At 53.2% G+C, this 26,021-nt stretch overlaps 7 protein-coding genes across 7 annotated transcripts; 4 read left to right on the top strand and 3 right to left on the bottom strand.

Annotated features, from left to right (window-relative positions):
- Positions 1-6,135: 6,135 nt before the first annotated feature.
- Positions 6,136-10,769, top strand: J4E85_006345 (uncharacterized protein; the record flags this gene model as incomplete). Its single annotated transcript, XM_051470585.1, has 5 exons — positions 6,136-6,747; positions 6,811-7,198; positions 7,457-7,822; positions 7,874-10,616; positions 10,667-10,769. The coding sequence occupies 5 exons, from the start codon at positions 6,136-6,138 to the stop codon at positions 10,767-10,769; spliced, it is 4,212 nt and encodes a 1,403-aa protein (XP_051326073.1).
- Positions 10,770-11,828: 1,059 nt separating this feature from the next.
- On the top strand, positions 11,829-12,115 carry J4E85_006344 (uncharacterized protein; the record flags this gene model as incomplete). The annotated part of the gene is made up of 2 exons (XM_051470584.1): positions 11,829-11,886; positions 11,961-12,115. 2 exons carry the CDS (start codon positions 11,829-11,831, stop codon positions 12,113-12,115), a joined length of 213 nt encoding a protein of 70 aa, XP_051326072.1.
- A 2,636-nt stretch (positions 12,116-14,751) lies between these two features.
- Positions 14,752-16,230, bottom strand: J4E85_006343 (uncharacterized protein; the record flags this gene model as incomplete). Its single annotated transcript, XM_051470583.1, has 8 exons — positions 14,752-15,140; positions 15,190-15,257; positions 15,312-15,392; positions 15,441-15,563; positions 15,618-15,808; positions 15,862-15,978; positions 16,032-16,166; positions 16,216-16,230. 8 exons carry the CDS (start codon positions 16,228-16,230, stop codon positions 14,752-14,754), a joined length of 1,119 nt encoding a protein of 372 aa, XP_051326071.1.
- A 961-nt stretch (positions 16,231-17,191) lies between these two features.
- On the top strand, positions 17,192-18,257 carry J4E85_006342 (uncharacterized protein; the record flags this gene model as incomplete). The annotated part of the gene is made up of 3 exons (XM_051470582.1): positions 17,192-17,359; positions 17,445-17,732; positions 17,808-18,257. The coding sequence occupies 3 exons, from the start codon at positions 17,192-17,194 to the stop codon at positions 18,255-18,257; spliced, it is 906 nt and encodes a 301-aa protein (XP_051326070.1).
- Positions 18,258-21,873: 3,616 nt separating this feature from the next.
- TCA9 (Succinate--CoA ligase [ADP-forming] subunit beta, mitochondrial) lies at positions 21,874-23,516 on the bottom strand (the record flags this gene model as incomplete). The annotated part of the gene is made up of 6 exons (XM_051470581.1): positions 21,874-22,008; positions 22,064-22,949; positions 23,007-23,106; positions 23,155-23,227; positions 23,291-23,374; positions 23,463-23,516. The coding sequence occupies 6 exons, from the start codon at positions 23,514-23,516 to the stop codon at positions 21,874-21,876; spliced, it is 1,332 nt and encodes a 443-aa protein (XP_051326069.1).
- A 219-nt stretch (positions 23,517-23,735) lies between these two features.
- Positions 23,736-24,514, top strand: J4E85_006340 (uncharacterized protein; the record flags this gene model as incomplete). The annotated part of the gene is made up of 2 exons (XM_051470580.1): positions 23,736-23,920; positions 23,971-24,514. 2 exons carry the CDS (start codon positions 23,736-23,738, stop codon positions 24,512-24,514), a joined length of 729 nt encoding a protein of 242 aa, XP_051326068.1.
- A 166-nt stretch (positions 24,515-24,680) lies between these two features.
- On the bottom strand, positions 24,681-25,975 carry J4E85_006339 (uncharacterized protein; the record flags this gene model as incomplete). The annotated part of the gene is made up of 2 exons (XM_051470579.1): positions 24,681-25,778; positions 25,832-25,975. The coding sequence occupies 2 exons, from the start codon at positions 25,973-25,975 to the stop codon at positions 24,681-24,683; spliced, it is 1,242 nt and encodes a 413-aa protein (XP_051326067.1).
- Positions 25,976-26,021: the final 46 nt, after the last annotated feature.

Below are 26,021 nucleotides of genomic sequence, written 5' to 3'. Positions count from 1 at the left end.
CCGTCGATCCTTCCCTTCCACCATCGGATGGGTGGGGGAGGTGGAGGCGAGGCAGTGGAAAGCATCACCATGCAGACTCTCTGACCATCCCTAATCAAAGTCTCAAACACGCACATGACCACGAACATGTTTAGATTGCTCGCACAAGCTGCATAGCGTGGTAGGAATGGATGGATGGGGCGGGAAAGGGACGCGAAGCCAGACGGGGGGAAGAAAGGCATGATCTCCACACTTTACCCCAGACTTTACCTGCTTTGTGGGCTGCATGGCCTCAAGGACTGGTCGTCACTACATGCAGGTATGTGTACAGGATGGTGCTTGGCAGCAGATTAATTTCGGCTTCTGAGGCTCAGGAACCGATGGGTTGCATGGGTTGTAGTGCGTCGCAGTGTGGTGTTCTAGTGCCGTTACTACGCTTTTGGTAGCGCGAGGCAGGGCAAGCTATGTACGGTAGGGGTAGGGTATAGCTGGGCGAAGTGGTGTGAGAGGATCGAAAGATGCGAAGACATGATGTACACATGCTTGATAGCTTGTGCATATCGTGACAGGGAAAGCCATGGCATGTGTGGTTAAATTGGTTGAAGCAAGTGCGACCTACGTATACGGACATCCGATGGACCAGAACCAGATAAACTTGCTGGGTTCGGATGATGGGTCCTTACGTGCGGGAGGATTATTGTGGGTTGTGCAAGGTGGTACAACATGGAAGAAAAAAACGTGGAGAGCAAAACGGTGGAGTGACTGCGAGTAGAGTAGGGTCCTTGCGCCTTCTGTTTTTCGCGTCATGTGCATGGACGTACGTTCATCGTGTGCTTTGGAAGATCGGGGTTTGTGCATTTTGCGGGGAAGATGGATGGTCGGTTATGCTCTGTTGTCAGGATCGGTATGCGTCGAGCTGCAGTATACACATCAGCAACAGAGTATGGAACTATGGCCAAGGGTTGATGGACAAAGACAGGGTGGGAATACGCCAGCAGCTGCGTGACACACTGGATATGAATTTCTTGCAGCGGCTGGCGTGTTTGAGTGGCTGGTTTGGCAGGTTGGAGAGTTTCCGCTAAGAAGCGAATGCTAGGTGTGGATCTTAACTTTGTTAGAGTTATTAAACGGCTGCTGCTGGCATCGTTAGATTGAGGAGCCGCGGGTGCTCTGGTCAAGGCAAGAGAAAGATCTTAGGCTTAATCGTGGCTGGGCACGGCCGGGGTAAGGGCTACGCGGGCGAATTGGGTCATTCACAGAGCGCCTTCTTCCAAGCGGTGGTCTTCGAGAAGGCCATGGTACATGGTTCAGCGGAGACGTCGTGTGAATGGGCAGAGGATGTGCTGCAGCCGGTGCTGGGTACGGAAGCATGAGCGTGTGATCTAGGTTGATCGGCTGCTCTTCGTGTGCGATGAGGCTCGCCGTGCATGGCTCCAGCGGCGGTGTGATAGGCGCCCTCTAGAGACGTTTCTAGCAGCTTGTATTCTCGAGTTAAGCTCGCTAGCTTCGGCCACTTATCGACAAGGGCAGGGCCGGGGCAGGTTACTCCAGACGAAAGCAAGACGCGCGACTCAGGACGGACCACACCGAGCACAAGCGAAAGCAACCATGGCATTGACAACAACGCAGGCCGGCGCTGAAGTCATCGTGGCTCACCCATGGGGTAAGGCCGCCGCAATGCGGTACGCCATTCCGACAGAACCCTCGAGGGCCACCGTTCACCTCCTGCGGAGCGCATCATGTGCAGGACGAGCGTTGGCTAGCGTCCCCCGTCGCTGCTTTTGCACCACGCCCTCCACCTTGTTCCTCCACATTCCTTCCTTTCACAAACGTCCTCGCATCGCAGCCTAGCCGCTGAGCTTACCGGACCGGACCTTAGGCAATGGCGCTACCAGAAATATTGTCCGTCAGCTCGGTGGTGTGGTGCAAGGTACACATGAGTCGCGCCTTTGCGGTCCAAGGAGTCCGGAACGACGTGCCTGAAATGATGAGTAAGGGGACTGCCATCCCGGCTGAATTACGACCTGGAACTGGTTCGACAGGAACTTTTAGCCTTCATGACGTGCGGAGAAGGCTCGAGGCTTATCCCACCACAAACACCCTATTGGCACTTCAAGAGCCGAGAAGGATCGTGGAGTCTGCAGTCTGGCGAGGTGGAGGGCACTGGGTTTCTCGGGGTCAGCCCTGCGACGCTGTGTTGTGCTTGTCGTCGTCGGTCCTGAGTTCCGGATGTGCGATTGGCCGGGTCGCATCAGGGTCGCTTTCCTGTTTTGGCGCGGAGTGAATTGCCAGTACCTAGGTATTAGAGGCGATTGGTGGAAGACGCATATCACGTGGAGGTTGCGCTGCCAGCGTCTCGCTCCACAGGTCCCGAGGCCAGCAGGGATGCGACGACTTCTGGTAGCGCTGCCATGATGATGTAGAGATACGTACCTAAGGCGGCGCCTCGGTCGAGAAGCGAAATGCAGTAAGGTATTGGAAATGGCTGATACGCATGGCGAATAGATGCAGAATGTGTGAGCCGTTGGGCAGTCATGCTTCTTCGACAAGTTCGCTCGTGGTGGGTCAGGCTCTCGCGCCTCTGGAGAATGACGATGCACGCCAGAAGAAGCAAAGGGCGGGACGGGATGATGCAGACAACAAAGACGGGACGAGCACGACCTTCCAAATTTCTTCTTTCACCTGCATTGCTATCTCCCCACCCACATGCAACTTCCTCATCTGCAGCCACGGCCGGTACTTTGAGCAAAGCAAAGAATCCTACGGCAGCTTGATACGATGTCAATTTTGACTCCAACCCGTCACATGCCATCAACGCCAAAGGATTGTGAGGCGCTTTTAGTGCCCGAGGGTGGTTCCTCAGCCGTTATGCACCTGCGTTGATACGGCGCAGGGCGATCCTCGAAGGATACGAGCAAGGCCATGGCAGTCAGCGATCGGACGACGGCAAGCTTGCGCCATCGACACCAAACCTTCTGACCCGCCTATTCGCGCGTCCGGGCACCGGAGCAAGATACGAGATGCGGAAGGCTGGCGCACGCTTTAAAGGCTGAGCTTGCCCCAAGACGCAGGCTTGGGGGACTACTCGAAGAGGAGCGTCTGCGTCTGCCACAGCCGGCGGCTTTTCTAACAGGAAAGTAAGAGTGGCACTTCGCCGAGGTAATGTGGGTGTGGCTGACGATGAGAGGTGGAACTTTTCGACGCCGCTGACGGTCAAAGTTTCCTCATCCACGGTGCCCGTATGCGGGACTCTGCGACGTTCGTTTCCTCCTTCATCTCCACACCCCCAGATTCATGGGAATTGCGCTTTCCGCAGACTTGCATATTTCCGGCATCCCAGGGCGAATACTGCGGGGCGAATGCGATTGATGGAATTGCGATGGCCAACGCATCGTTAGGCATGGCTGTCCTCTTTTGTCGCAACACGACAGAATGCGGACGTCATGCCTCATTTCGTTGGTAGGGCGCGTGAGGTTTAATCCTCAGCGCTGAGGCGACTCGCCCACACGCAAGTATAAGAGGTCGTACCAAACCGCCAGAGACCACAAGCCATCTGGTCTGGCCTCGGTACCTGGCATTACGGACCGCTGCATTACACCCGCAGCAGGGTTTCAGCATCGGTCGTGTTCGTTGCTTTTGCGACCACGACATTGCTTCTGCTGTGCTGCCGGCGCATGCAAAACCGTCGGCTGTGCGCTGCTAATGCCACGCTGCATGACAGGATTCCGGCAGCTGCTGGCTGCACTCGGCTGCTGAAGTTGCCGTCTCGTTGTGTCACCGTTTCGTTTCGTGTGAGTCAAGGATTACAACGGGCGATGATGGTGGCTGTTGAGTGGGTTGAGACCTCGGTAGCATTGATGGTGGGTAGACTCCCCAAGCGGCATGTCACTGGTGTCAGTAATCTCCAGGTAAGTGATACATAGTCAATGGGAGAGCCTGCATCTGCCTGGGCATCTCTTGGTGGCGGTATGCGTTCACATTGCCATGTTCGTTTGCAATGACCCACAGGTGCAGCTCATTGCTTCCACAAGAAAGCGGAACCCGCCTCATGTCAGGCAGGAATTTTACAATCATTCCCTAGGACTCTACATCATTATGGAAAAGTTTGGGTCTTCAGACTAATGTAGACGGCAGCGCACCTGTTGAGATTTCTCCTTGTAGGAGGTGACCGCGCATTTGAACGGCCCTACCTAGGTACCCGCTGTAAGAACGTGGGCTGTACGCGTCCGAACACGCTAGACTTGCAGTATTCTCCCCAGGTGTGACAATCGAGATTTCGATATTGCGACGGAAGGACGACCCATATACCGGTACCAGTACCAAGATCATTTTGCAGTTTTCAAAGATACGGTGGCACAGTAGTCCAGATTGCACTCTTGCAATCTCACAAGCGTGCGATCGATGGTTCAGAATCATTACATCTTGAATACCCTTCTTGAGTTACTGCAGTAATACTTCTAGCAACGGTTGACAGCACAGATCTACATTACCCCAAGGTCAGGATTTCAACATCGAAAGAGCATAATTCACTGCAGCCACCTTCATCGACGCCGGTTGCCACCCACTCCAGACATTGGTACTGCGATGGAAGCGACCCGTAGCATGCGCATTTCCCAAGACCCTCTTACCTCACAAACCCTTTGTTGAGAGCAGTCGTAATCATGATGTTATCGCTGTCTCATGATTGTTCATTGTTCATCGCTTGCGCAGCGCAGCGCAGTCATGTCGCCGACAAAATTGTCGATGCATCGTCCGGTCAACAGAACGAAGTCCGTGTGAAGCCCACGACCCGTACCTGAGTCAGGTCAGGCCTTGTAGTCAGTAGTAACTTTGGAGGTGGTGCACAGAGTGGTCTGATCAACCTTATCGATTGTGGCAACGATACCTGAGGTTCGCACATGACAATGGAGTTAAGGCGGAGATGCCTTTCACGTGAATGGTCGCCTCCGCGAGACACGCCGTCATCGTGCATAGATGCGCAGCAAGACGTCAGTGGGTTTACATTTTTCTTCGATCTGCGCAGGAGGGGAGATGCATCTCGACATTGTATGGCTGACAGAACTTAGGCAGTATCGTGGGACTAGGACCGCCTTGTCTGCTGTTGCTTTGTTATAGCCACATCTGTGCTTCGCTGTGCGACGGGGTGTATCCTGAGAGACACAGGGCTGAACTATAATAGTCAAGTTAAGTCACCATCTACCTGGTTGAATGCTGCGAGTGAGAACAGGGCGTTTGGTACGCGGTAGACGTATGGGTCTGCGCAACGGTGGTGTTTGCTAGAAGATGTATCTCAGCTCGCCGTTGCCGCCTGGCCCAGCGCAAGGCACCCCACGTACTAGAGCCTTGTCTCCATCCTCCGGCAACCATAGTCACGTCCTGCTAGGAGGAGTCACAACGAGGCCATTGGGGCGCAGTGCAGCATTGTGTGTCATGTCCTGCTTACTGCGTATGTGATGACGATATCAACGACTTGGAATTGGTGAGGCAGCGTGGGAGCCCCTCGCGCTTGCCTCATGTATCCGAGGAAGGCACAATCCGCACCATGGTTTATGAGCGCGCACCAATGAATTCATCGTGAAATGACTGTCCCGTGACCCTGAGCAAGCAGTCACCAAGCAAGCAAGCGGCAATTTGTCCGTGTGAATTCGAGGTGTTGGGACTGCCTTCAAGGGCTCGGCTAGGACAAGATCCTTGTTGCGGCTTAGTGTGGCACTCAAACAATTTTCGAAAGAGCCCAACCGCCATCCCTCCACCCACCCGTCTCTCCACTGCGAGAACACTCATCACGACACACGCAGCGGACTCAGTGATCTTCACACGAGCCGCCCCGTCGATTTCACGAATTTATTCGGCGAAATCCCCCTCCCGGACACGGAAACCTGTTCAGAGACCTCTTCATTGAAGCGCTCGGACAGCCCTCAACACCCTTCTCAAAGGAGTTGACCTCTGACCTTCCCTTCCCCACGCGGACGACACTCTTTTCTGCACCCCCCGAGTCGCTGTCCCAGCAACTCATTAATTCCGCAGAGTTCGTCCCCTCGCTCGAATCTGGGATTCCAGCACCAACGTCATCGCCCTCAGCCAGGTAGCGATTGCGCAGCCTACCGACCGCCCTCCACACCCTCACCGCACCTCACCTCACCCACCACCGAGTCCATGAGTAATCCCGCCTCGACTTCGCAAACCCCGCCGATTGCCGCTTCCTCGTCTGCGACCGCGAACAGCTCCTCTACAGGATCGTCCGCCACCGTGGCCGCCGGTTCGGCTCAACCCACTGCCCGCAGCTCGTACGCCAACGCGACCAAACCCACGATCGTGTCTAGCGCAGCGCCGCCCGTGGCAGTGGGAGGACCGCAGAACGCGCAGCATGGCAAGAGCTCTTCTGTCTCCCCGGTGAACGGCAACGGCGCCCTCAAGCCTGCTATTCCCGTCATGCCCACCATCGTCAGCGGTGGTCCCAACGGCAGCGCCCACGAGCGCAAGTCGTCTGTCCAGATCAAGCAGACCCCGCCGGTTGCGACTGCAGGCGGCCCGCCCTCTGGTATCAAGTTCGGGTCGCTTGCCGGCTCACCAGCGCCTGCCCACGCCTCGCCCGTAGTCCAGGGAAACCTGAACCCGGCGCAGGTGCAGAACCCGCGCGTTGCCTCGCCCGCTCATTCACCATCGCCCATTCCTACGCCTATTTCGGGAGGCCCCAAGCCCGACGGACTGCCCACTAGGCCAAACATTGTGTTCGGTGGCCAGGGCGGTGAAAGCACTGAGCCTAACGTGAGTTTGCGCCCTGCCCCCCATATAGTCCTCTCTCCGCTTCACATACTGACCCCACCACAGGCACGCCCTGCTATGCCCCCTCAACCAAACTCTCACACGATGCCCCAACACATGCGTCGCGAATCCTCCCAGTCTGCGCACAGCGACATGAGCAACGCAAACATGGGCCGCGGCGGCTCGTACTCCAACCGAGGAGGCCGTGGTGGATTCCCTCCTCAAGGTCAATACAACCCGCACATGGCCAACCATTCGCCACAGCCGTTCCGCCCGATGCCTCAGATGGGCCGCGGCCAGGCTGCGCCATTCCACCCTCCTGGCCCGCAGCGCTCTCCTTACACACAGAACCGTAGCCCCGCTATGACACCTGCTACTATGCATCAGCAGCAGCACCTCGCTAATCCTCAGAGCATGCCCTACTACCCGCAACAGCAGTACCCTCAACAGGCAAGTACATCCTCCACTATTTCAGCAACTCCCTCAGTTTCTTCATCTCGCAGATCGGTTTTCTCGACTGGATCGCGAGTTTCTCACAATTCTCCCATGTCCAGCCATGTTTCTGTCGGGACCGAGAGGCCTTTCAACCAAGGTCGATCGGACTCGGCAAATGTCCCCACACAAATTGTTCCGCCACCAAATGTTTCAGTCTTTTCAAGTACAAATATCGAATCATTCCTAACACAAATTTCCCCACAGGCTATCTACGGAGGCATGCCCCAGCCCAACTTAGACCCGTACAACAACTTCTACCCGCAGAGCTACGGACTTCAGCAGTCTATCCACTACCCAGGTGTTCCCGCCAGCCCAGGTCGTGGATTCCCCCCTCAAATGCAACCGTCTCCCTACGGTGTCGCCCCCTACGGTCATCAGCCACAGGCTCAGAGCATGTCGCGCACTCCCTCCAACATGTCGGAGCGCCCGTCATCTGCTGTTCCTCAGCCTTCCACACCTGCGATGACCAACGTCAATCACATCTCGCACACGCACACTCCTAGCATGACGGCGGCAAGCCCCGCACCTAGCTCCACCTTTGAGCGTCCGAAGAGGCAAAGCAAGGCCATCCAGATCAAGACTGGTAAGTTGCAATCTCTGCATGCGATGATATGACAATACTAACGGCGTATAGTTGATGGTGAGGTTGTCGACTTCAAGCCCAAGGGCGCCTCGCCTGCCCCGCCTGTTGTAGCATCCGCTGCACCTGCTGCCCCTCGTTCTCCCGCTATTGCTGCCACTCCCACTCCTCCGCGCGCGCCGAGCGCCACCGACTCTACTCGTGCTGAAGATACCGCTTCCAAGAAGGCCGAGTTTGTCAAGCAGTTCCAGGAGAAGCTCCGCCTACAAGAGGAAGCCGAGAAGAAGGCCAAGGAAGCTACAGAGGAAGAGGCCAAGGCCGAAGCCAATGCAAAGCTTGCTGCTAAGGAAGAGGCCGACGCCAAAGCTGCTCTTGAAGCCAAGGAGAAAGAGGATGCCGAAGCTGCCAAGAAGGCCGAGACTGACGAGGCCGAGAAGAAGCGCCTCGAAGACGAAGAGATGGACCGCATGATTGCCGAGATGGAGGCAGAAGAGAAGAAGCGCGAAGAAGATGAGAAGCGCTACGCCGAGGAGAAGGCAAAGAAGGCCGAGGCTGAGAAGGCCAACGCTGCCGAGAAGGTCAAGCAGGAGGAGGAGCGTCTGCGCAAGCTAGAGCGCGAAGCCGAAGAGGCTGAAGCCGCTCGCGCAGCAGAGACTCCTGAGCAGAAGGCCGAACGCGAGGCTAAGGACAAGGCTCTCTTCGCAAGCCTGAAGAAGAACACCATGTTCGGTCCCGGTGCCTCTCAGACTGAGGAAGAGGCGGCTCCCGCTGAGTCCGCAGCTCCTGTTGCCGCACCTGCACCCTCCAAGACCCCCACTGGCTCCAAGCCCAAGCCAGCTGCTCTCAAGCTCGAGACCAACAAGTCTGTCGAGCCCGCACAGCCGACTGCTGGTATGCAGGCACTCAAGACTGCACGTTTCCTCGAAGTTCGTGCTGAGGTTATGTATCCTCAAGGCGTAGCCAGTCCCAACCCAGCTCTTAACAACAGCAACCGGAGCAAGGGCCGCCAGTACGACAAGGACTTCCTCTTGCAATTCCAGGATGTCTTCAAGGAGAAGCCATCTGTTGACTGGGACATGAAGCTCAAGGAGACAGTTGGTGACGAGCCCCAATCTGCTCGCGGTCCTCCATCTGCTCGTCCCGGTTCTATGCATCTGGGCGCCGGTGGACGTCAAGGCTCTCGCCCTGGCGGTGGCGGTGGAATGGGTACATTTGGGCAAGGCGGTGGATTCCAGCCAGGAGGCCGCACACTCCCGCCAGGTACGACATCCGAACAGCGTTTCCAGCAAGCCCAAGGCGGACGCGGTGGCTCTATGACGAACCCTCTTGCTCATGTCGTTCTAGGTGGAGGTCGTGGTGGATTTCCTATGGGCGGGCAGTCGATGTCAGGACGTCAAAGCTCCTACCAGAGCGCCGACCGCAATCAACCCAATTCTCCTCGCGTTGGCAGCTCACGCGGTAGGGGCGGCCAAAACAGCCACAAGGGTGGCCGCGGCGGCCATGCTCAAGATGCCAAGCAAATGCCATTGACCGCCGGTCAGGAAGTCAAGGCACTCCAACGCTCGCAGACTGGTTGGGTGCCTACGTCGCTCACTCAGCCCGCTGCTGTCCAGGCCCAGATGAGCGCAGGCCACTTGGCTCCCGATATGGTACAGCGTAAGGTCAAGGCCGCTCTCAACAAGATGACACCCGACAAGTTCGACAAGATTTCCGATCAAATCCTTGAGATCGCTGGACAGTCAAAGGATGAGACTGATGGACGCACTCTTCGCCAGGTCATTCAGCTCACCTTTGAGAAGGCTTGTGACGAGTCTCATTGGTCGTCCATGTACGCCAAGTTCTGTAGCCGCATGTTGCAGACCATGAGCACCGAGATCAAGGATGAGAATGTCCGCGACAAGCACGGTGCGCCAGTTGTCGGTGGTGCTCTCTTCCGTAAGTACCTCCTCAACCGCTGTCAAGAGGAGTTCGAGCGTGGTTGGGAAGTCAACCTGCCCGAGGCGCCTGAAGGCGAAAAGGAGGCGAAGCTTCTGTCAGACGAGTACTACGTTGCCGCTGCAGCCAAGCGTAAGGGTCTCGGTCTGATCCAGTTCATCGGAGAGCTATACAAGCTGGGCATGTTGACTCTGCGCATCATGCACGAGTGTGTGCTTAAGCTTCTCGACTTTGAGGGTCTCCCCGATGAGGCCGCTATTGAGAGCTTGGTCAAGCTGCTACGCACTGTGGGTGCCACGATGGAGTCCGCCGAAGCCGGCCCCAAGATGATCAACATGTACTTCGAGCGCATCGAGAAGGTCATGAACATGGAGGGTCTTCCTTCGCGTATGCACTTCATGTTGCTTGACACCGTCGACATGCGCAAGTCCGGCTGGAAGTCCAAGGACATCCTCAAGGGTCCCAAGACCATCGCCGAGATTCATCAAGAAGCCATGGCAGCCCAACAGGCCGCCGAGATGGAGCGCACACGTTCAAACCAACGCGGTGGTGGTGGCCGTCTTCCCATGGGTCGCGGCGACGCTCGCTCGTTCTCAGGTGGTGGCATGCAGCCTCCTCCAGACACTGGCAGCCGTGTCCAAATGGACGATCTCCGCAAGCTGTCCAAGGGTGCTTCTGGACGCAACCTCAACAACGCTGGATCTCTCGGCCCGTCCATGCTTGGTAACCGCGCCGGTAGCCGCCGTGGTATGGGTATCGGTCCCGGCATGGGTAGTCGTGAAGACTCCAACGCCTCTTCGCGCAATGGCACACCACCAGTGCAGAAGGAGAAGGAGGCCACTGCTCATGCAAACGCTTTCAGGTAAGATCCGTGCTGTTTTTACTCGAGATCTTTACTAACATATGTCACAGTGCACTTGCTGCTCTTAGCAATGAAGACGCCGGCGAGGCTGGCTCTACATCCAACGCTGCTGATGAGTCTGCTGCCGACGCGGAGGCCAAGCCTTCCGAGTGATTACCTTTCCTTTCGAGCGCGTGACGGTTATACCCATAGACCACACCGCACGCGGTAATCTAATCGCCTGTTTCGTTGCATAGAAGGGGGCATCAGCGCGCGCATTGTTCTGCATTTCGCGGGGTTTCATTACTGCGACTTTCAAGAGCGATGGATTCCAAAAGTTTCCTTGTTGTCTGACGGCCGGTCTCACGAAATGGGTTTGGGTGTTCAAACCATTGGTTGGTACAAGCCTCGATGACTCTTTTTATGCGCATGCTTCATGACGGCGTTCCGGATCTGAAGATGGGGATGGTCTACACCACACGCTTTTCACGAGCGCTCTGGGTGGGCATTTTGGCCAAGTTTTCCTCAGTCCTCCATCTTTTCTTTGCGCTGCGATTTCCTTGGGGTAGGGAGGACCAAGAGGTAGAAGGAGTACCGCGTCTTCCTGTGGAGGTCTCTCCAATCCCGCTCCCCCTTTATGCGCATGTTATCCTCCTTTCCTTCTTTTTGCCTCTTACAGAGAGTGGTGGCTTGGTGATGCGGTGTCCGCCGACGATAGCAAACTTGCTTAGGCATGCACTTGCGAAAAAGATCCTGCGTACACGAGAGCAAGATCTACGAGGAGATGACTCTTTGTGCAATAGCTTGATCTAGTTCGAATAAACTGGTAAAAAATTATGACTCTGCTTCTGTCTGTGATACTGTCTGTGATGCGCCTGGGCCAAGGGAAGTCTGCGTCCGGCCCTGGAACCGTTGAACGCACGTTCCCCTCCAATGATGTGATGTGATGTAAACGTCGATCTTACTGCGGGACGTTTGCATACGGCCGGAGCGTTGCGCGTCTTTGCGCAACTTCCAGGTGAGGGGCAGCGCGCAGGGATGCAGGTGAGAATGGTGCAGCTGGCTACGTCATAAGGACAGAGTGGTCAACCACATATCAGAACACCAGGCTGGCCGAAGTAAGCACATTACACCCCACTCTCGACACTTCCTATACCGAAACTTCAGACATCTTCACATCAGGCTCTATATCCCAACCCGAATCACAGCACGAGTCTACCACACAAAGCAATCATGTCCGACCAGAACAACCAACAAAAGGGCTTCTTCGGCACCGCTGCCAGCGGTCTCGGTACGTTCCATCTCTCTTCTCGCTCTCCAAGCATCACGACAACGTATAGATCAGAGTCTTTGCTAACAGTCCAGGAAACACTTTAGGCGCCGCAACAAACACTGTCGGCAAGGGCGTCCAGGGCGTCACGGACGCGACTGGCAATGTTGTCGCGGCTGGTGGAAAGGGACTCGGTGATGCTGTTACGGGCATTACCCAGGGCGCTGGTGATACTACTAAAGGTGAGTGATGACGCAGCGGATAAGGAAAGGGTGATGAAGCTGGTGCTAATGTGTTGTGATAGCGGCGGGCAACTTCGTTGGCGATACCACCAAGGCTGGCGGCAGAAGCGTGGGTATGGAGCAGAAGGATAATCAGACTGGTGGACAGTAGAGGGGTCAGAATGCTTCATGGTAATGGAAATATTGATTGGCATGAAGGAGGAGAAGGCCAACAAGCATTGTTGCGGCCAGTACCATGCCAATGAACAATGAAATCATATGAGCAAGACGAGTGAATCTACTTGGAATCGTGATGCGCCAGTGCATGCGGACCCTTTTGGGCGTACCAAGAGTCATGCATCATAAGACTGATCACCGCACTAGCTTGAGCGCTGCGTGCGTCGAGACATATAAATATCGCCCTCCAGCTTTTCCAACCTTTCCTTCTATCATCCACTACTTCCAATTTTACTTTCTCCAAAAAAGCAACCGAGGGTCGCCATGAGTGGTTGTCGGAACCAACCTCCAAAAGCTCAACCTGGCTCTTCTATGGAGTTTCTGCCTGAACCATAAAATTTGGCTTTCATGTCGCATGTTGTTTCCTGCCAACCACACTCCTATTGAGCTATTCCTAAAACAATACGTTGGCCAAACATATTCATTGCGTCGTGTGAGCAAAAAGACCATATGGACACTTGACGTGGAAGTCCTTAGTGACCGACTGCCAATATTGTCCAAAAGCCCCCATACACGAATTCATGAATTCTTCTCTGCAGCTTCAAAACCTGCAAGCTTCTCGATGCATATTAGTATATATGTACCTTCAATTCAGACCAAAGCGAAGTACGACAACCACATGAGGCGCACTTACTGCCCCGACGGCTTCACATCGCATCCTGGAACCGTGCGCTGGCTGTATAAATATCTCTCTCTCTTCTGCTCGCTCTTGCTCTCAACATCCACAGCCTTTTGGCTCTTTCCAAAACGACGGAAAGGCGCATCATGAAGTCCTGTCTCCTCCGTCGTCCGAAAAAGCAACGTTGAAATGCTTATGTGCTCGCCTGGCGCCTTCTCTCCCAGAACGGTGGACCTACATCGGCCATGGAATTTCGAGTCTTCCAAAATTCATCTTACATCGTTCCATGAAAAAGTTAAGTTTCTCTTCCTACGGAACTAGGAAGGCTCCTTGTACCCGCGATGTGCTCACACTGTGCTTCCAAACGAGCCACCGTCGGGTTCTCCGAAAACATCCTCCAAGAGTTTGCATGCGCTCTGAGAGATTCTTTCCCGCTGGTATCATTCCAAAACATTGCGAAGTCCATGACATGTTCTCTCCTCCTTTGGCTAAACATACACGACACTGCAAACTCATGTTGTTTTCGCGTGTCTCAGTGCTGGAGAGACTTATGCAATGGCCCTAGCGCACGGAGCTGCTTGTATATAAAGCACCTTTTCTTCGACTGTTCTCTTTCATCTTCTATCTATTCCAAACTACATTCAGTTCAAAAGTTCGCAGGTGTCTATGATGGCCGCGGCCTTTCGGGATTTTCTAAAAACGCTAAGAACAAGACAATGTGTGTGCTTTGTTGGATTGAAGCGGCTTATAAAGCATCTTATGCTTCTCGCTGTCTTCGAGATCTGGCTTTATGTTGCTGCTAAGTAACTGTCTTCTAAAATGTCCAACTAACTAAGCTATGTGGTGAGGAGTCGACACCAAAAACTGTACAAATGAAAAGGCAATGTGGGCATCGACTTGGATGCTCATCTACACAAAATGTTTTATTCACGTCTTATGAGACAGCCATTTGCAGTCGCTCGCATATATGTAGGACGGCTTGGCTGATAACCTTCCAAAAAGCAACACTTAGAGCTTATGTCCGCTCTTCGATCTAGCGATAAGAATACTATTGTGACTCCACCTTTTACGTATAAACCCACGCCCTCACTTCATTGTTTAGACAGTAAAATACTATGCTTGTCACCAAAAACGAAATCCCCTCAGGTACATGGAGTTGGCTGGGCTGCGGCTTTCCTGTTCAAGCAAAGCATATGAAAAGGAACTTCATGTCTCCTTCTTTACAGGCTTTTGGATATCTGCATGAGAAATCGGTCGCATCGGGATAGTGATGGACGCCACTAAGAAGCCTGTTCCGAAATTCTGGACATGTAGTGACATGATCGTCGTCTTACTACTCGAGAATAATGACGAGATATATACCTTTGCGTATGCACTCATCTTGGTCGAAGGGCTTGTAGTATCTGGCCATGAGAGACTGAACGGGAAAACCTTCATTGTCAAAACCAACCAGATCGCACCTTACGCCTCGTTAGCACGTGCGAAGCTTGCGCAGATTACCGTACGTCAGATCTTCGGGGATACATGAGATGATTGACGGCTTTTAAAACGATTGATTGAAACATATGTCCTTGAGCAGCGTGAATTGGTAGCTTATGGCCTCGCCAGACATTGAGAAGAAGTTATTTGAAACGGTCATGACCGCCACGGTCGAGCTGGTGCTGTGACGAGACGAGGAAGACTCCGCATTCATATTTCTGATGGTAACGAGAGACATGATATATGAACAATATAATACAGTCATGAACCTGCCGTACTTGCTCCCCTCACGCGACCCTCAGACAGTCAAGTAGCCACTCCTACGAGGAACTAATCGCGACTAATCTCCACATGCCGACTAACAACAATGCTGTCCTTGTTGTTATTCACAAACCGATCGTTCTTCTCCAAAATCTCCTTCTGACTCTCGCTATCGCTCGATACACTGACACGTCCCGCATGAACCTTGATTGCCGGCATGTGCGTGTCCTGGTTGTCTGCGACCGTGCCGAGCTCGAGTTCGGTGTCAAAAGGCTTGTAGCGGTGCGACCGGTCGGGGTTGCTGACACCGTGGGGTGTACCCGAGCGAGGCTGGTGAGAGCCGCTTGAGCCGAGGTGGAGGAGGCGCTGGAAGAGTGGGCGGAGGGTTGCGATGTTGCCGACGAGCATACCGAGCGCGGGTTCGGCGTAGCCCCAGATGAGGATGTTGGCGAGGCCATCTGGGAGTCACGTTAGTGTTGTGATGTGATGCGGGTCTGGGGTGCTTACAAAGATAGTCGTGACTGCTTGTCAGGCCAACGGTGTACTTCAGACGAACCAGGCCCGAGATGGATGTGCTGGAGCAATGTTAGTGGTGTACAAAAACCAGTCAGATTCATGGGTTGCCATACAAGATACCTAGGCTCAAGATGCCACCGACTGAGATCTTGGTGTTCCTGTTCATCTGAACGTTCCAGAGCAGAGCGATTGGCCTGGTCAACGTTAGTGCCTACTCGATAGCAGAATCTCGAGTAACTCACATGAGCGCAGTAGCCCAGTCTGTGAAGATGTTGACCGAAGTGCAGAAGAAGTAGACGTTTTGCAGATACACTGGCGGCTGGCAGTAAGTCCCTTCGGCCATGAGATCAGCCCTCCAAGCAGCCCTGAGAAGTATACGGTTAGCATTACCACGTGATGCCGGATTGCTTTGTACTTACTCCACCGGCCAACACTGGAAGATGATGTACAGGATCGCTGCCAAATTGGTCGCCGCGCAGAGACCCATGATGCCGTAGTTGATGTAGATGTAGACCATTCTCCTGCCAGCTATCCGGTTCAGCATGAAGGCGATGCTCAGCTTGACGAAGATGATGGATGTGCAGTAGAAGACCTCATAGAGGAAGAACCACTGAATATTGTTAGCGACCGACCAATTCCATGCTACACTGGATGATGACTCACGAAATATGCTGTCTCGACGTATTTCTGGTTGCCAGGCTTAGCAAAAGTACTGTCTTTGGCGCCGATGCCGTAATAGGAGCCGATGGTAGTGACGATGGTCAGTGTCATGAGAGGCAACTGTGGTGAGTAAGCTCGTCTGTTCTCGACGACTGTGAAGGTTAGATACATACGCATCCTACTGCCATAACCCAGTCCTCAAGAGCCCAGTTATGCTTGGTGATCCTGACATACACCCGCATACCCATGGTGATGAAGGCAAGCAGCCCCGTCACAAGGACGGTCGCCGTGAGGTTGGGGCCTAGATCCTGCATCAGAGTCAGCGCCACTCAAGGCGTCCTGTTTGGTTCAGCTTACCTCATGAAGTGTCATTGTGAATTACTTTGTGAGTTGTGGTTGCCGTTCAGTACGTATTCGTTGGGTTGAGCTACAGCTGGTGCTCTCGAACAACTTGCGGAGTTGAATGGGGCAGAGTGGGGAGAGGTTTGACATTCTCGGGCTGTTGAAGTATACAAACAATGCTGCAGAGACCAAGGTTCCAAGAGAATGGATGCAACGCTTTGCATTCACAGCCTGGTATAAGATCGCCAAAGAATTTCCCGCGACCCCTTCACCCGCATGGGTGTGCATTCGGTCGATCAGGGCGCCGAGAAGACAACATGCAGAGTGGGTTCCGCTATCACGACATGTCTTACTGCCCCTGATGCCGCCATCACGATCTATCGTTTTCGGGTACCCGCATTCCTGTTAACGTCGTCACACCTCGGTATTCCGATGTGTGCGTCCTCGCTTCCGACATGTCAGATCCCCAGAGTTTGGACAAACATTGCGTGGGCATGTGAGTATCTCTGGTCAAGCTTGTCGGATCGAAATCACGAGTCGCTAGACGAATGAGTACGTGCCGATAGCGATGTCGATACGATTCGGACCGGATTGAGGAAATTGGGGGTTCTGCATCGATCTCAGGTGAATGTCAAAAACAGGGTCTGCAATCCTACGCTAGTCCCTAAGCGGATACGATCATCGCCTTCGTTCGCTCAAACATTCCCAACGGGCTTCGCTTGGGACGTTCCGCAACCTTAACACCTCACTGCCGACGCCCCGGTGTCAACATGCCAACGCTTTTATTACATGGTTTGCTATGGCCAAGTCGTGCTTCATGGGTGGGGACACGACGAGGCGATTATCGCAGCCCGAATGCGGGGCCTCTGGCCCCAGAGCCTCGCATAAGTTAACACAGTGGACTGTGGTACTTCTAGACTCTGATTAGTATCTTTGCGTTATCTTGCTACAGCGTATCCTCCGTATCACCCGAACCCAAAGCACATTCACGATGGCCGACCTCAGCAAGCTTCCGAAAGACTTCTATGTCACGTCTATGCAGTTCACGAAGAATGCACACCAAGACGCGTACCCTGCCATCGATCCCAGTATCCCAGAACATAGCCTGGCAGGAAAGGTGGCCGTCATCACTGGCGCTTCGCGTGGTATAGGAGCCATGGTATGTTGAAACAATTGACCGAAAACGCTTCCCTTTCGCCATGAACTCGCGTCATTATTGCGTCTGCTAAGACTTGGTCTCGCAGGCAATGGTACCTGCCTTCGTCAAGGCCGGTGTAAAGGGTGTTGTGTTGCTGGCATCCAACGCCGAAAAGCTCGCAGCTACTGAGAAATCGGTCAGAGAGGCGAACCCCAACATCGAAACGCTTACATACGCTCTCGACATTTCCGACACGAAAGGCGTCGAGGCGGCCTTCGAAGCGATCCGGCAGAAATTCGGCCACGCGGATGTCCTCGTCAACGCAGCCGGCGCCATGACTGGAGACGGACCGAAACTGCACGACACAGACCCCGATCAATGGTGGAGGAACTTCGTAAGATCCGTCCCGTTCGCTGCTCATCCCGCAGTACCTGAGTCAAAAGCGCATGAACTGATACATCGATTGTAGGAGATCAACGGAAAAGGCAACTATCTGCTCATCCGCTCTTTCCTTCGCCTACTGCCCAGCCCCGATACACCTGCCACGATCGTCAACGTAAGCTCATGGCAGGCGTTCTTTACCGTTCCGCCGCTTGGCGCCTACTTCATGTCTAAGTTCATCCTCGACGCGTTGGCTACGTACGTCGCTGCGGAGTACCCGAATGTTACCGCCGTGTCGATGCACCCGGGTCTCGTTGCGACCGATATGCTGCGTGAGCCCTTCCGCTCACTCTTCAACCAAGACAGTCCCGAGCTTGTTGGCGGTACTGCCGTTTGGCTGTGTCAAGAGAAGGCGAAGTTTCTCAGTGGTCGCTTCATTGCTGCCAACTGGGATGTGGAGGATCTTCTTAGTCGCAAGGAAGAGATTGTGAAGAATGACTTGCTCAAGCTGACGTTGAAAGGAGACTTCGGTGTATGAGTTCTATAAGCAGCAACATCGCATGATACGCTTCAATGCTATTTCATGACTATTAAATTTTGATCAGTGTGCCGACTCATGCGAAAATGGATAGTGGTGTCATTCCGAGCGTCGGAGCTCTGGGTGGCACTAGCGCACCGGAGAAGTCGTCCACACGTATAAATACCCTCCAGTTGAGCTACATGCTTTCCTTCTACAGACTTTCCCTACTATACTCAAAAGAAGAAGCGGAGTCAAACATGTGTGCGGCTGTGAGAGCTCCGCCGGCTCAAAAATGCGCCGTTCGGATTTCATGTGCTTCGACACCTAAGAACTGAACGCATCCCCCCCATCACCTCTGGTATTATTAAAAGAGTACATCACAACAACTACGATGATGTGAAATATTACCAATGTAGGACGCATGCATTCTCGAAACACATTCATGACCCACACGATTCAAAAGAACAATAATCGATGTCCATGGGAGTGCGGAATGAGGACTCGGAATCATTCTTCGCACCACTAAAGCGAGTGAATACACGACCTCTTTCTTTGTCCTATTATTTGACTCTTCATAACTTTCATCGATGTTGTCAAAATCGGTCTGGAAACACCGTATGGTGTGTCCGCACTCTGCCCAATTCAAAATTCACTCGCGAAATTTATGTGTCTTCGCTCAAATGGGCCGACTACTATAAGCCAGATAGCGCATAGATAATACTCGTCTCTCTTATTTCCCTCTCTCCAGATTCAGACAGCAAGGGCAGATGGATTTCACCGACTGTGTGGTAGCCTCACTCCAGAAACAAGACGGACTGGACTTTTGCCCATGAGCGGTTTGACCGCGGGTGGAGACGGGTACATAAACCCTTTTTCTTCCTGGAGACTTGTTTCTCTCTCTCTACCACCTTATTCAGCGGCTTTCAAAAAGACTCTAGAGAGTTTTTTATGGCGTGCTGTTCTCCCTCCTTCTCCAAAAAGCCTGTTTGCACATCTTTATGATCGATTTTGAGCACCAGTCTCGGTCTAGCAAAAGCCATTATGTTTGGCGAAGTAGTCGTGCATCTGAACGACAAGGACGTGTGACGCTGACGAAATGCGAAACTCCCCGGCATGCCATGCGCTGACACTCAGCGAAGCTAAAACTTGTCTTGACTCAGCTGATGAGAGTTGGCAGCAGAAGTACGTTCTCATCGTCAGCCACTCTTCTCCTTCTGCAACCTCGACTTCGACTTTTCCCCAAAACCAACAGGGCAAGAGCCCATGGAGAGTTGCACATGTCTCTGTTTATACATCATTCAAAAGATACCTGCGCTGTCATCATGGCTTTCTCCCGCGTAGCCAGATGAGAACAGCGACATATCAAAATGCGGTGGCTTTGCATGAGCAAGACCAAAAGCAGCTGGGAGGCTACATATGCGAAGCGTTCCGATGATTTCGATTCCCATACCTGGTGTCCCGAAAAAGAGCACGCGAACCAGTTATGCGTGGTGTGAGCTTCTCCCAGCTCATATAAGACCCGAAGTTGCTTGTCTTTCTGCTTCCTTCCTCTTTACTCTTTAAACTCTTCAAAACATTTGAAAGAAAGCGCGGAATGCTTGATGTTGTGTCAGGCTCTCTCCTTCTTCAAAAATCACCGAGGCAAACCTGATGAGCATCGTCTATCCGATCTCTACGAACATACTCAGTACCCACAAGAAAGATAGTTCGCTACGTCACATGTGTGCCAAATGCTCAGTCGCGCAGTATAAAACCTCGTCGTCGGCCCTCTCTTCCTCACAGCTCCTATTACTATCCGCAACTTCTGTGCATTCTCCAAAACCCAAGTTGAACAACCACATGCTGTGCGCGACTACTGCGCGTCTTCCAAAATGACTCTCACCACCAGCCATGAAAAGTGGCTTTCCGTTTCGGATCTACACACCGACTATACACAAAAGCACAGTTCACGCCTCCTATGTGCGAGTCGATTGTCTTTAAAATAGGATATAAACCTGCGCTCGCTGCCCCTTCTGGCCTTTCTCCCTACACCCACGCCTTTTTCCAATTTTACCAAAAAAGAAACCAAATGTGGGCATGTTCTGGGTGCTGTCGTCTTCTTCTAACCAGCCTGAGTCTTCACTTATGAGAAGCTTGTCCCCACCCTTTTGCGAAAACATCGAAAACTAGAAAATATCCGAAAATGTCTACATGTGCACCTGCCAAGCGACCAGAACAATATAAAACGCCGCACTCGCGTGCCGATATCTCTTCTCTACATTCGGAATCCTCTTGAATTATCCAAAAAGTAAGAGCGCTGACGTTCATGATCCTGTTCCCTCCAAGTCAAAATATGGCGCTATTTCGACATGTGAGGACTCCTCCTCCACCCTTCACAAAGCAGATCGAGTACCACAAAGGATAGAATATTGCAACCATGTGGAGTAGCGAGCTGGATGAAAACACTCAACAAATCCTAAATGGCTCTCCTCTCATCTTCTCCTGAAACTCCACTTCTACCACGTTTTCTCCAAGAAAGATCAAATTCCCTGGATGTTGCGCAAAGAGCCATCCCCCTATTCCAAAATGAGTTCGAGACTGCGATATGAAAAGCGCCCGTTCAACTATTCAAAATGCATTTGGGGTATCAAAAACGTTGGTAGCACAGTTCATGTGCAGCGAACAAGTCGCGATACGGGTATATAAACCCCCCCTCGCCTCTTCTCTACTTTCCTGCCTACATCTACTTTCTACTTCAATACTGCAAAATACATAGAGAAACACCCCCATGTTGTGCGAAGTGTCTTGTTCCCGTCTTACTAAAACACTTCGAAAGATCTTTCATGGGGATCGTCTTTCCAAGTCCTCTAGGGACGTACCCACTACCAAAAGAATTACGGCGAAGACAACATGTGCGGTCGGCACGTGGATAAAGGCGTATAGATACCTCCGCTCGCCTCTCTTCTCCACTTCTCTTCAATATCCACACTTCCCTGTATTTCTCCAAACACATTGGAAAAAACGCTCATGGAGTGTGCTGCTGCGCCTTCCTCCAAAACTTTCGACGATATGGAATATGAGCTGTGCTTTTTCCTCTAAAAGCCCACTTGTTTTGGGACATGAGCTGTGCTCTCCTCTCCAAAATTTCTCCACGAACTGGCGATGAGGCGTGCTCTTCTTAAAACAACACATGTACAACGCATGTGGTGCGTGCTGTCGTGCTGTTTCCCAAAAGCGACATTAAGAGACCTGGATGCGGTGGGTTTGTTGGGTTGTTCTGTGCCCTTTCTAAAAGCCATCATATCTACACGATGTTTCGTCCTCTTGAACTCGAGCGCATATACGATGATTGGGTCTGTGAACTGTTATTTCAACCGGATCATAGTGTCGTGAAGATGGTGATCATCATCATCAGAAAGCTGTGTCAGTGGTCACACATCGGCGGGGTAAGCTGTCAGCGCCCGCACCACATACCCTCACATCAGCACCACATCACCACACACCATTATCACACCACCATACGCAGAAGAAAAGCATTCAAAGACCAAACAAACTTTCATAAGACACACCGCTTGTTCAAGTTCGGCTTCCATCTATCTACAAACCTATCATGCACAAACGTGGTCAGCCAGCAAAGGGTTCATGCTGAAAGAGCTTAAATACCAAGAGTGAATTCGACACCGACGTCAATGTCGCGCGCCATCTTGACGACCTTTGAGAACTGGACGGACTTCTCGGCGGCGGCTTGGAGATCGTCGATGGAGAAGATCTTGAGGCCTGAGTCGTTGAGCTAGAAGATAATGTGTTAGTATGAGTGGCATGTCAAGCTTATTTGCGTGACTTACGAGCTTGTGAGCTGCCTCCATGTTGGTACCCTGCAACCTAGCAATAACGGGAGTCTTGAGGTTCATCTCGTTGACAACCTGGATGAGACCCTTGGCGATAGCGTCGCAACGGACGATACCACCGAAGATGTTGACGAAGATGGCAGTAACCTTGGGGTCGCTGGTGATCAAGTCGAATGCTTGCCTGATAGCCTCGGGTGTAGCACCGCCACCAACGTCAAGGAAGTTAGCGGGCGCGCCGCCGTTCAGCTTGATGATGTCCATGGTGGCCATGGCGAGACCGGCACCGTTGACGAGGCAGCCAATGTCACCATCGAGCTTAATGAAGTTGAGGCCAACCTTGGCGGCCTTGACTTCCTCGGGGTCCTCCTGGGTGATGTCCCTCCAGTCGAAAACCTCCTTCTGGCGGAAGTCGGCGTTGTCGTCGAAGTTGAGCTTGGCGTCCATGGCGAGGACCTGGTGGTCGGTGGTCTCGGAGAGGGGGTTGATCTCGATCTGGGTAGCGTCCTTCTCCATGAAGACCTGGTACAGCTTCTGGATGGTGTCCTTGGCGTCCTCGATGCACTGCTCTGAGAAACCGAGCTCGGTCGCAATGTTGCGGGCAATGTCGTCGGTGACACCCTTGTGGATGTCAATGGGGGTGGTGATGATGGCCTCGGGGTGCTCCTTGGCAACGGTCTCAATGTCCATTCCACCTTGCGACGAAGCGACGATTACGGGTCCTTGTGAAGCGCGGTCCATGAGGATGGCGAGGTAGAACTCGCGGCGGGCAAACTTGCGGTCGACGATGAAGACGGAGTTGCAGAGCCGGCCGGCGGCTCCAGTTTGCTTGGTGATGAGCTTGTGGCCGATCATCTGGTCGGCGAGGATGGAGGCTTCGCGGGGACTGCATGTTGTGTTAGAGGGGTGGTCGGGGTCGTGTTATGGTTGCGAAGTAGCATACGAGTAGACGACTCTGACACCGCCCTTGAAGCCATTGTCAAAGGTGCCCTTTCCACGGCCTCCAGCGAGAACCTGGGCCTTGATAACAGCATCCTCTCCGCCTGCGCGCATTAGCCCACAACCCTGCATTCACTCTTGCTGTCGCATACCAATCTCCTTGGCGATCTTCTCTGCCTCGGCGCCGCTGGTAGCGACACCTCCCTTGGGCACGCCGATGCCGTACTGAAATTCGCATTAGATATCTGGACCCTCGAAATTGGTGGACATGCGGTGGAGTGTTCGTACCGACTCGAGCAGGGCAGCGGACCTGTATTCGTGGATGGCGAGACCTCTCCTTTGCTGGACGACAGAGCGCTTCAACGGTGTCTCCTAGGCTGTGTTAGCACATGACCCCCCAGTGTGGTGCACGCTGCGTAAGAGGCTTTCGCAGCTTTGCGGAGTAGGCCCGTGTACATACAGCAGCAGCGCGGACAGCGCGAGCCAGCGGCCGGGCGCGGGCAAAGTTGTACATGATGTCTGAGCGGCAGACACACGTGTGGGTATATGGAGGCGAGTTGGAGGGGGTAGAGCTGGAGTGCACAGCTCCGTTGGTGTTGCGGCTTCACAGGGCTGTTGCGGACGTCTGCTAGCGCGCCGAGAATGAACCGGGTCCTCTCAAAATTATCGCGGCCGGGAACTTCTGTAACACCAAGCGACTGGACTTGATGCGCGTCGAAGTATTCGCGCAACCATGTCTAAACGGAATAATGAGGGCGATGTCATCGCAAATCGCATAAGTCTGCTCGAGGCAAAGGGTCAGAAACTCTTGGCGTCGTTGTATGGTTCGCGGCCGGACTGGGACACTGCGGATGGTGATGCGAAAACAGAAGTTGAAGACGATGATCAAGATCTGAAACAAAACTACGCTCACGACAGGTAAATACGTGTTATTGCGCTGCCGATCGCAGTTCTAATAGTGTCTCCAGAATCGGTGTCGGCGGTATAGTTCCCAAGGATATCGAAGATGGCAGCTTCACCAGCAGAACACGAACATCAGACGACAAACTTTTGCAACAACTGATCGGCAAGAAGAAAGCAAAAGCCCACATCACTGCAAAACAAGAAGCTGCGAGACCGAATGCAGCCTCCAAAGCTCAGCATTACAAGAAGCTTGCTGCGAAGAAAGAAGAATCGGACGATGAGGAAGAGGGAAGGGCCGCGACATTCAAATCTAAGAGACAGAAAAAGGTGAAGCAGGAAACTAAGCCAGCGGATAGCGATGATGAAGATGAAGAGACGAGGGCGAAGAGGTTAGAAGGTAGCGCAAGGAAAGAGAATGAGGAAGTAATAAAAGATGAGGTTGCCGCAGAAGCTGAAGCAGACGCAAAGCCCATCAAGAAGGAAGAGGAGGATGAAGAAGCGGAAGCCACACAACCAGCACCCAAGAAAGCGAGGGCGAAACCCAAGAGCTTCCTCGACGAGATTCTAGCCGAGCGGTCAAAGAAGAAGAGTAAGAAAGTAAAGGCATAGGGTGTAACAGCGATGACCTTGAAGAGAGCGATGCATATTCAGTGGCGTTAATATTTTCTTTATCTCGATACCCAATTGCCTCCGAGGGAGGTTCAGAACAAATGTCGAACATCATAATACCCTCAATCTAATATCAACGAGTTCTGATTTTCAACTATGTCATTGTCTATTCCCTAACAATCAAACTAGCCATGCCCATACCCGTCCCAATACACTTACTCAACACACCAACCTGCTCCCCACTCCTCCCCATCTCATTCAGCAGTGTAGCCAACATCCTACCACTCGTCGCTCCCAACGGATGCCCCAACGCAATAGCGCCTCCATTCGGATTCACCTTATCCATCTTATTTTCCAATCCCAGTGTCCTGATACAATGCAACGCCTGACTAGCAAACGCCTCATTGATCTCCCAGACATTCACATCGGATGTTTGCAAACCAGTGTAGTCGAGCAGTTTGGGTATTGCTAACGCGGGTCCAACGCCCATTTCATCGGGTGAGCAACCAACGACTTGTGTGCCTGCCCATTTGCCGATAATCTGGGATTCCAGACCGAGGGTCGTAGCCGTGGACCGACGCATCATCAGCGCTGCAGACGCGCCGTCGGAGACTTGACTGCTGTTTCCCGCTGTACTCGTCCCATCTTTGATAAACGCAGGTTTCATCTCCGCGAGTTTCTCAACCGTTGTTCCAGGCCTGATTCCATCGTCCTTCGTCACGGTGATGCTCTTTGTGTTCTCGGGGACTTCGGGCTCGATCCAGCGGGTGGTTACGGGTACGATTTCGTCGTCGAAGAGACCGCTTCTCCGTGCCTTGGCGGCGCGCTGTTGCGATTCGGCGGCGAAGGCGTCTTGGTCGGCGCGGCTGACGCCGTAGCGTGATGCGACGTTTTCGGAGGTTATGCCCATGGCCATTATGCAGTCTCTGGCTTCCTTCATGGGACTTTCTTTCATCTCGGGCCAGAGTTCGGTGGGTACGGCCCTGCTGCCGTAGTTTCGCGTCATGCTCTCCATGCCGCCTGCAATGCCGACGTCTATTTGTCCTACGGCAATCGAGTTCGCGATCGAGGTTATGGCGGAGAGGCCAGATGCGCAGGCGCGGTTTACGGTGCTGAAGGAGGTTGTGGTGGGTATGCCGACGTGGTTCGCGGCCATGCGACCGGCTTTTGAACCACCGAGCTCTGCGAGAACGGTGCCGACACATATATCGTCTATTTCCGCGGGGTCGAGGTTGGGGAACTTGGCCATTGTGGCTTTGAGAACCTGGGATGCTGTTAGGACTTGGGTCTGTACTGCAGGTGCTAAGGATGGCATACCGCTCCTAGAAGTTCATGCTCATATGCATCGCGGAGTCCGCCCTTCTTCGCTCTTGTGACTGGAGTGCGAAGTGCGGATAGGAAGACAACATCGTGGGGGTTCTTTTGGAGAATGTTCCTGAGACCCTTCTGGATGAAAGCCATTGTGAGACGATGGGCTGTGATGGAACGCTAAAGGACAGAGGAGGGT

The sequence above is a fragment of the Alternaria conjuncta genome (assembly GCF_024043145.1).
Source record: "Alternaria conjuncta strain BMP 0040 chromosome Unknown scaffold_8, whole genome shotgun sequence".
In the NCBI taxonomy this organism is placed as follows: domain Eukaryota; kingdom Fungi; phylum Ascomycota; class Dothideomycetes; order Pleosporales; family Pleosporaceae; genus Alternaria; species Alternaria conjuncta.
Note: the sequence above shows the minus strand (reverse complement) of the source record. Positions and strands in the feature narration are given on the sequence as shown.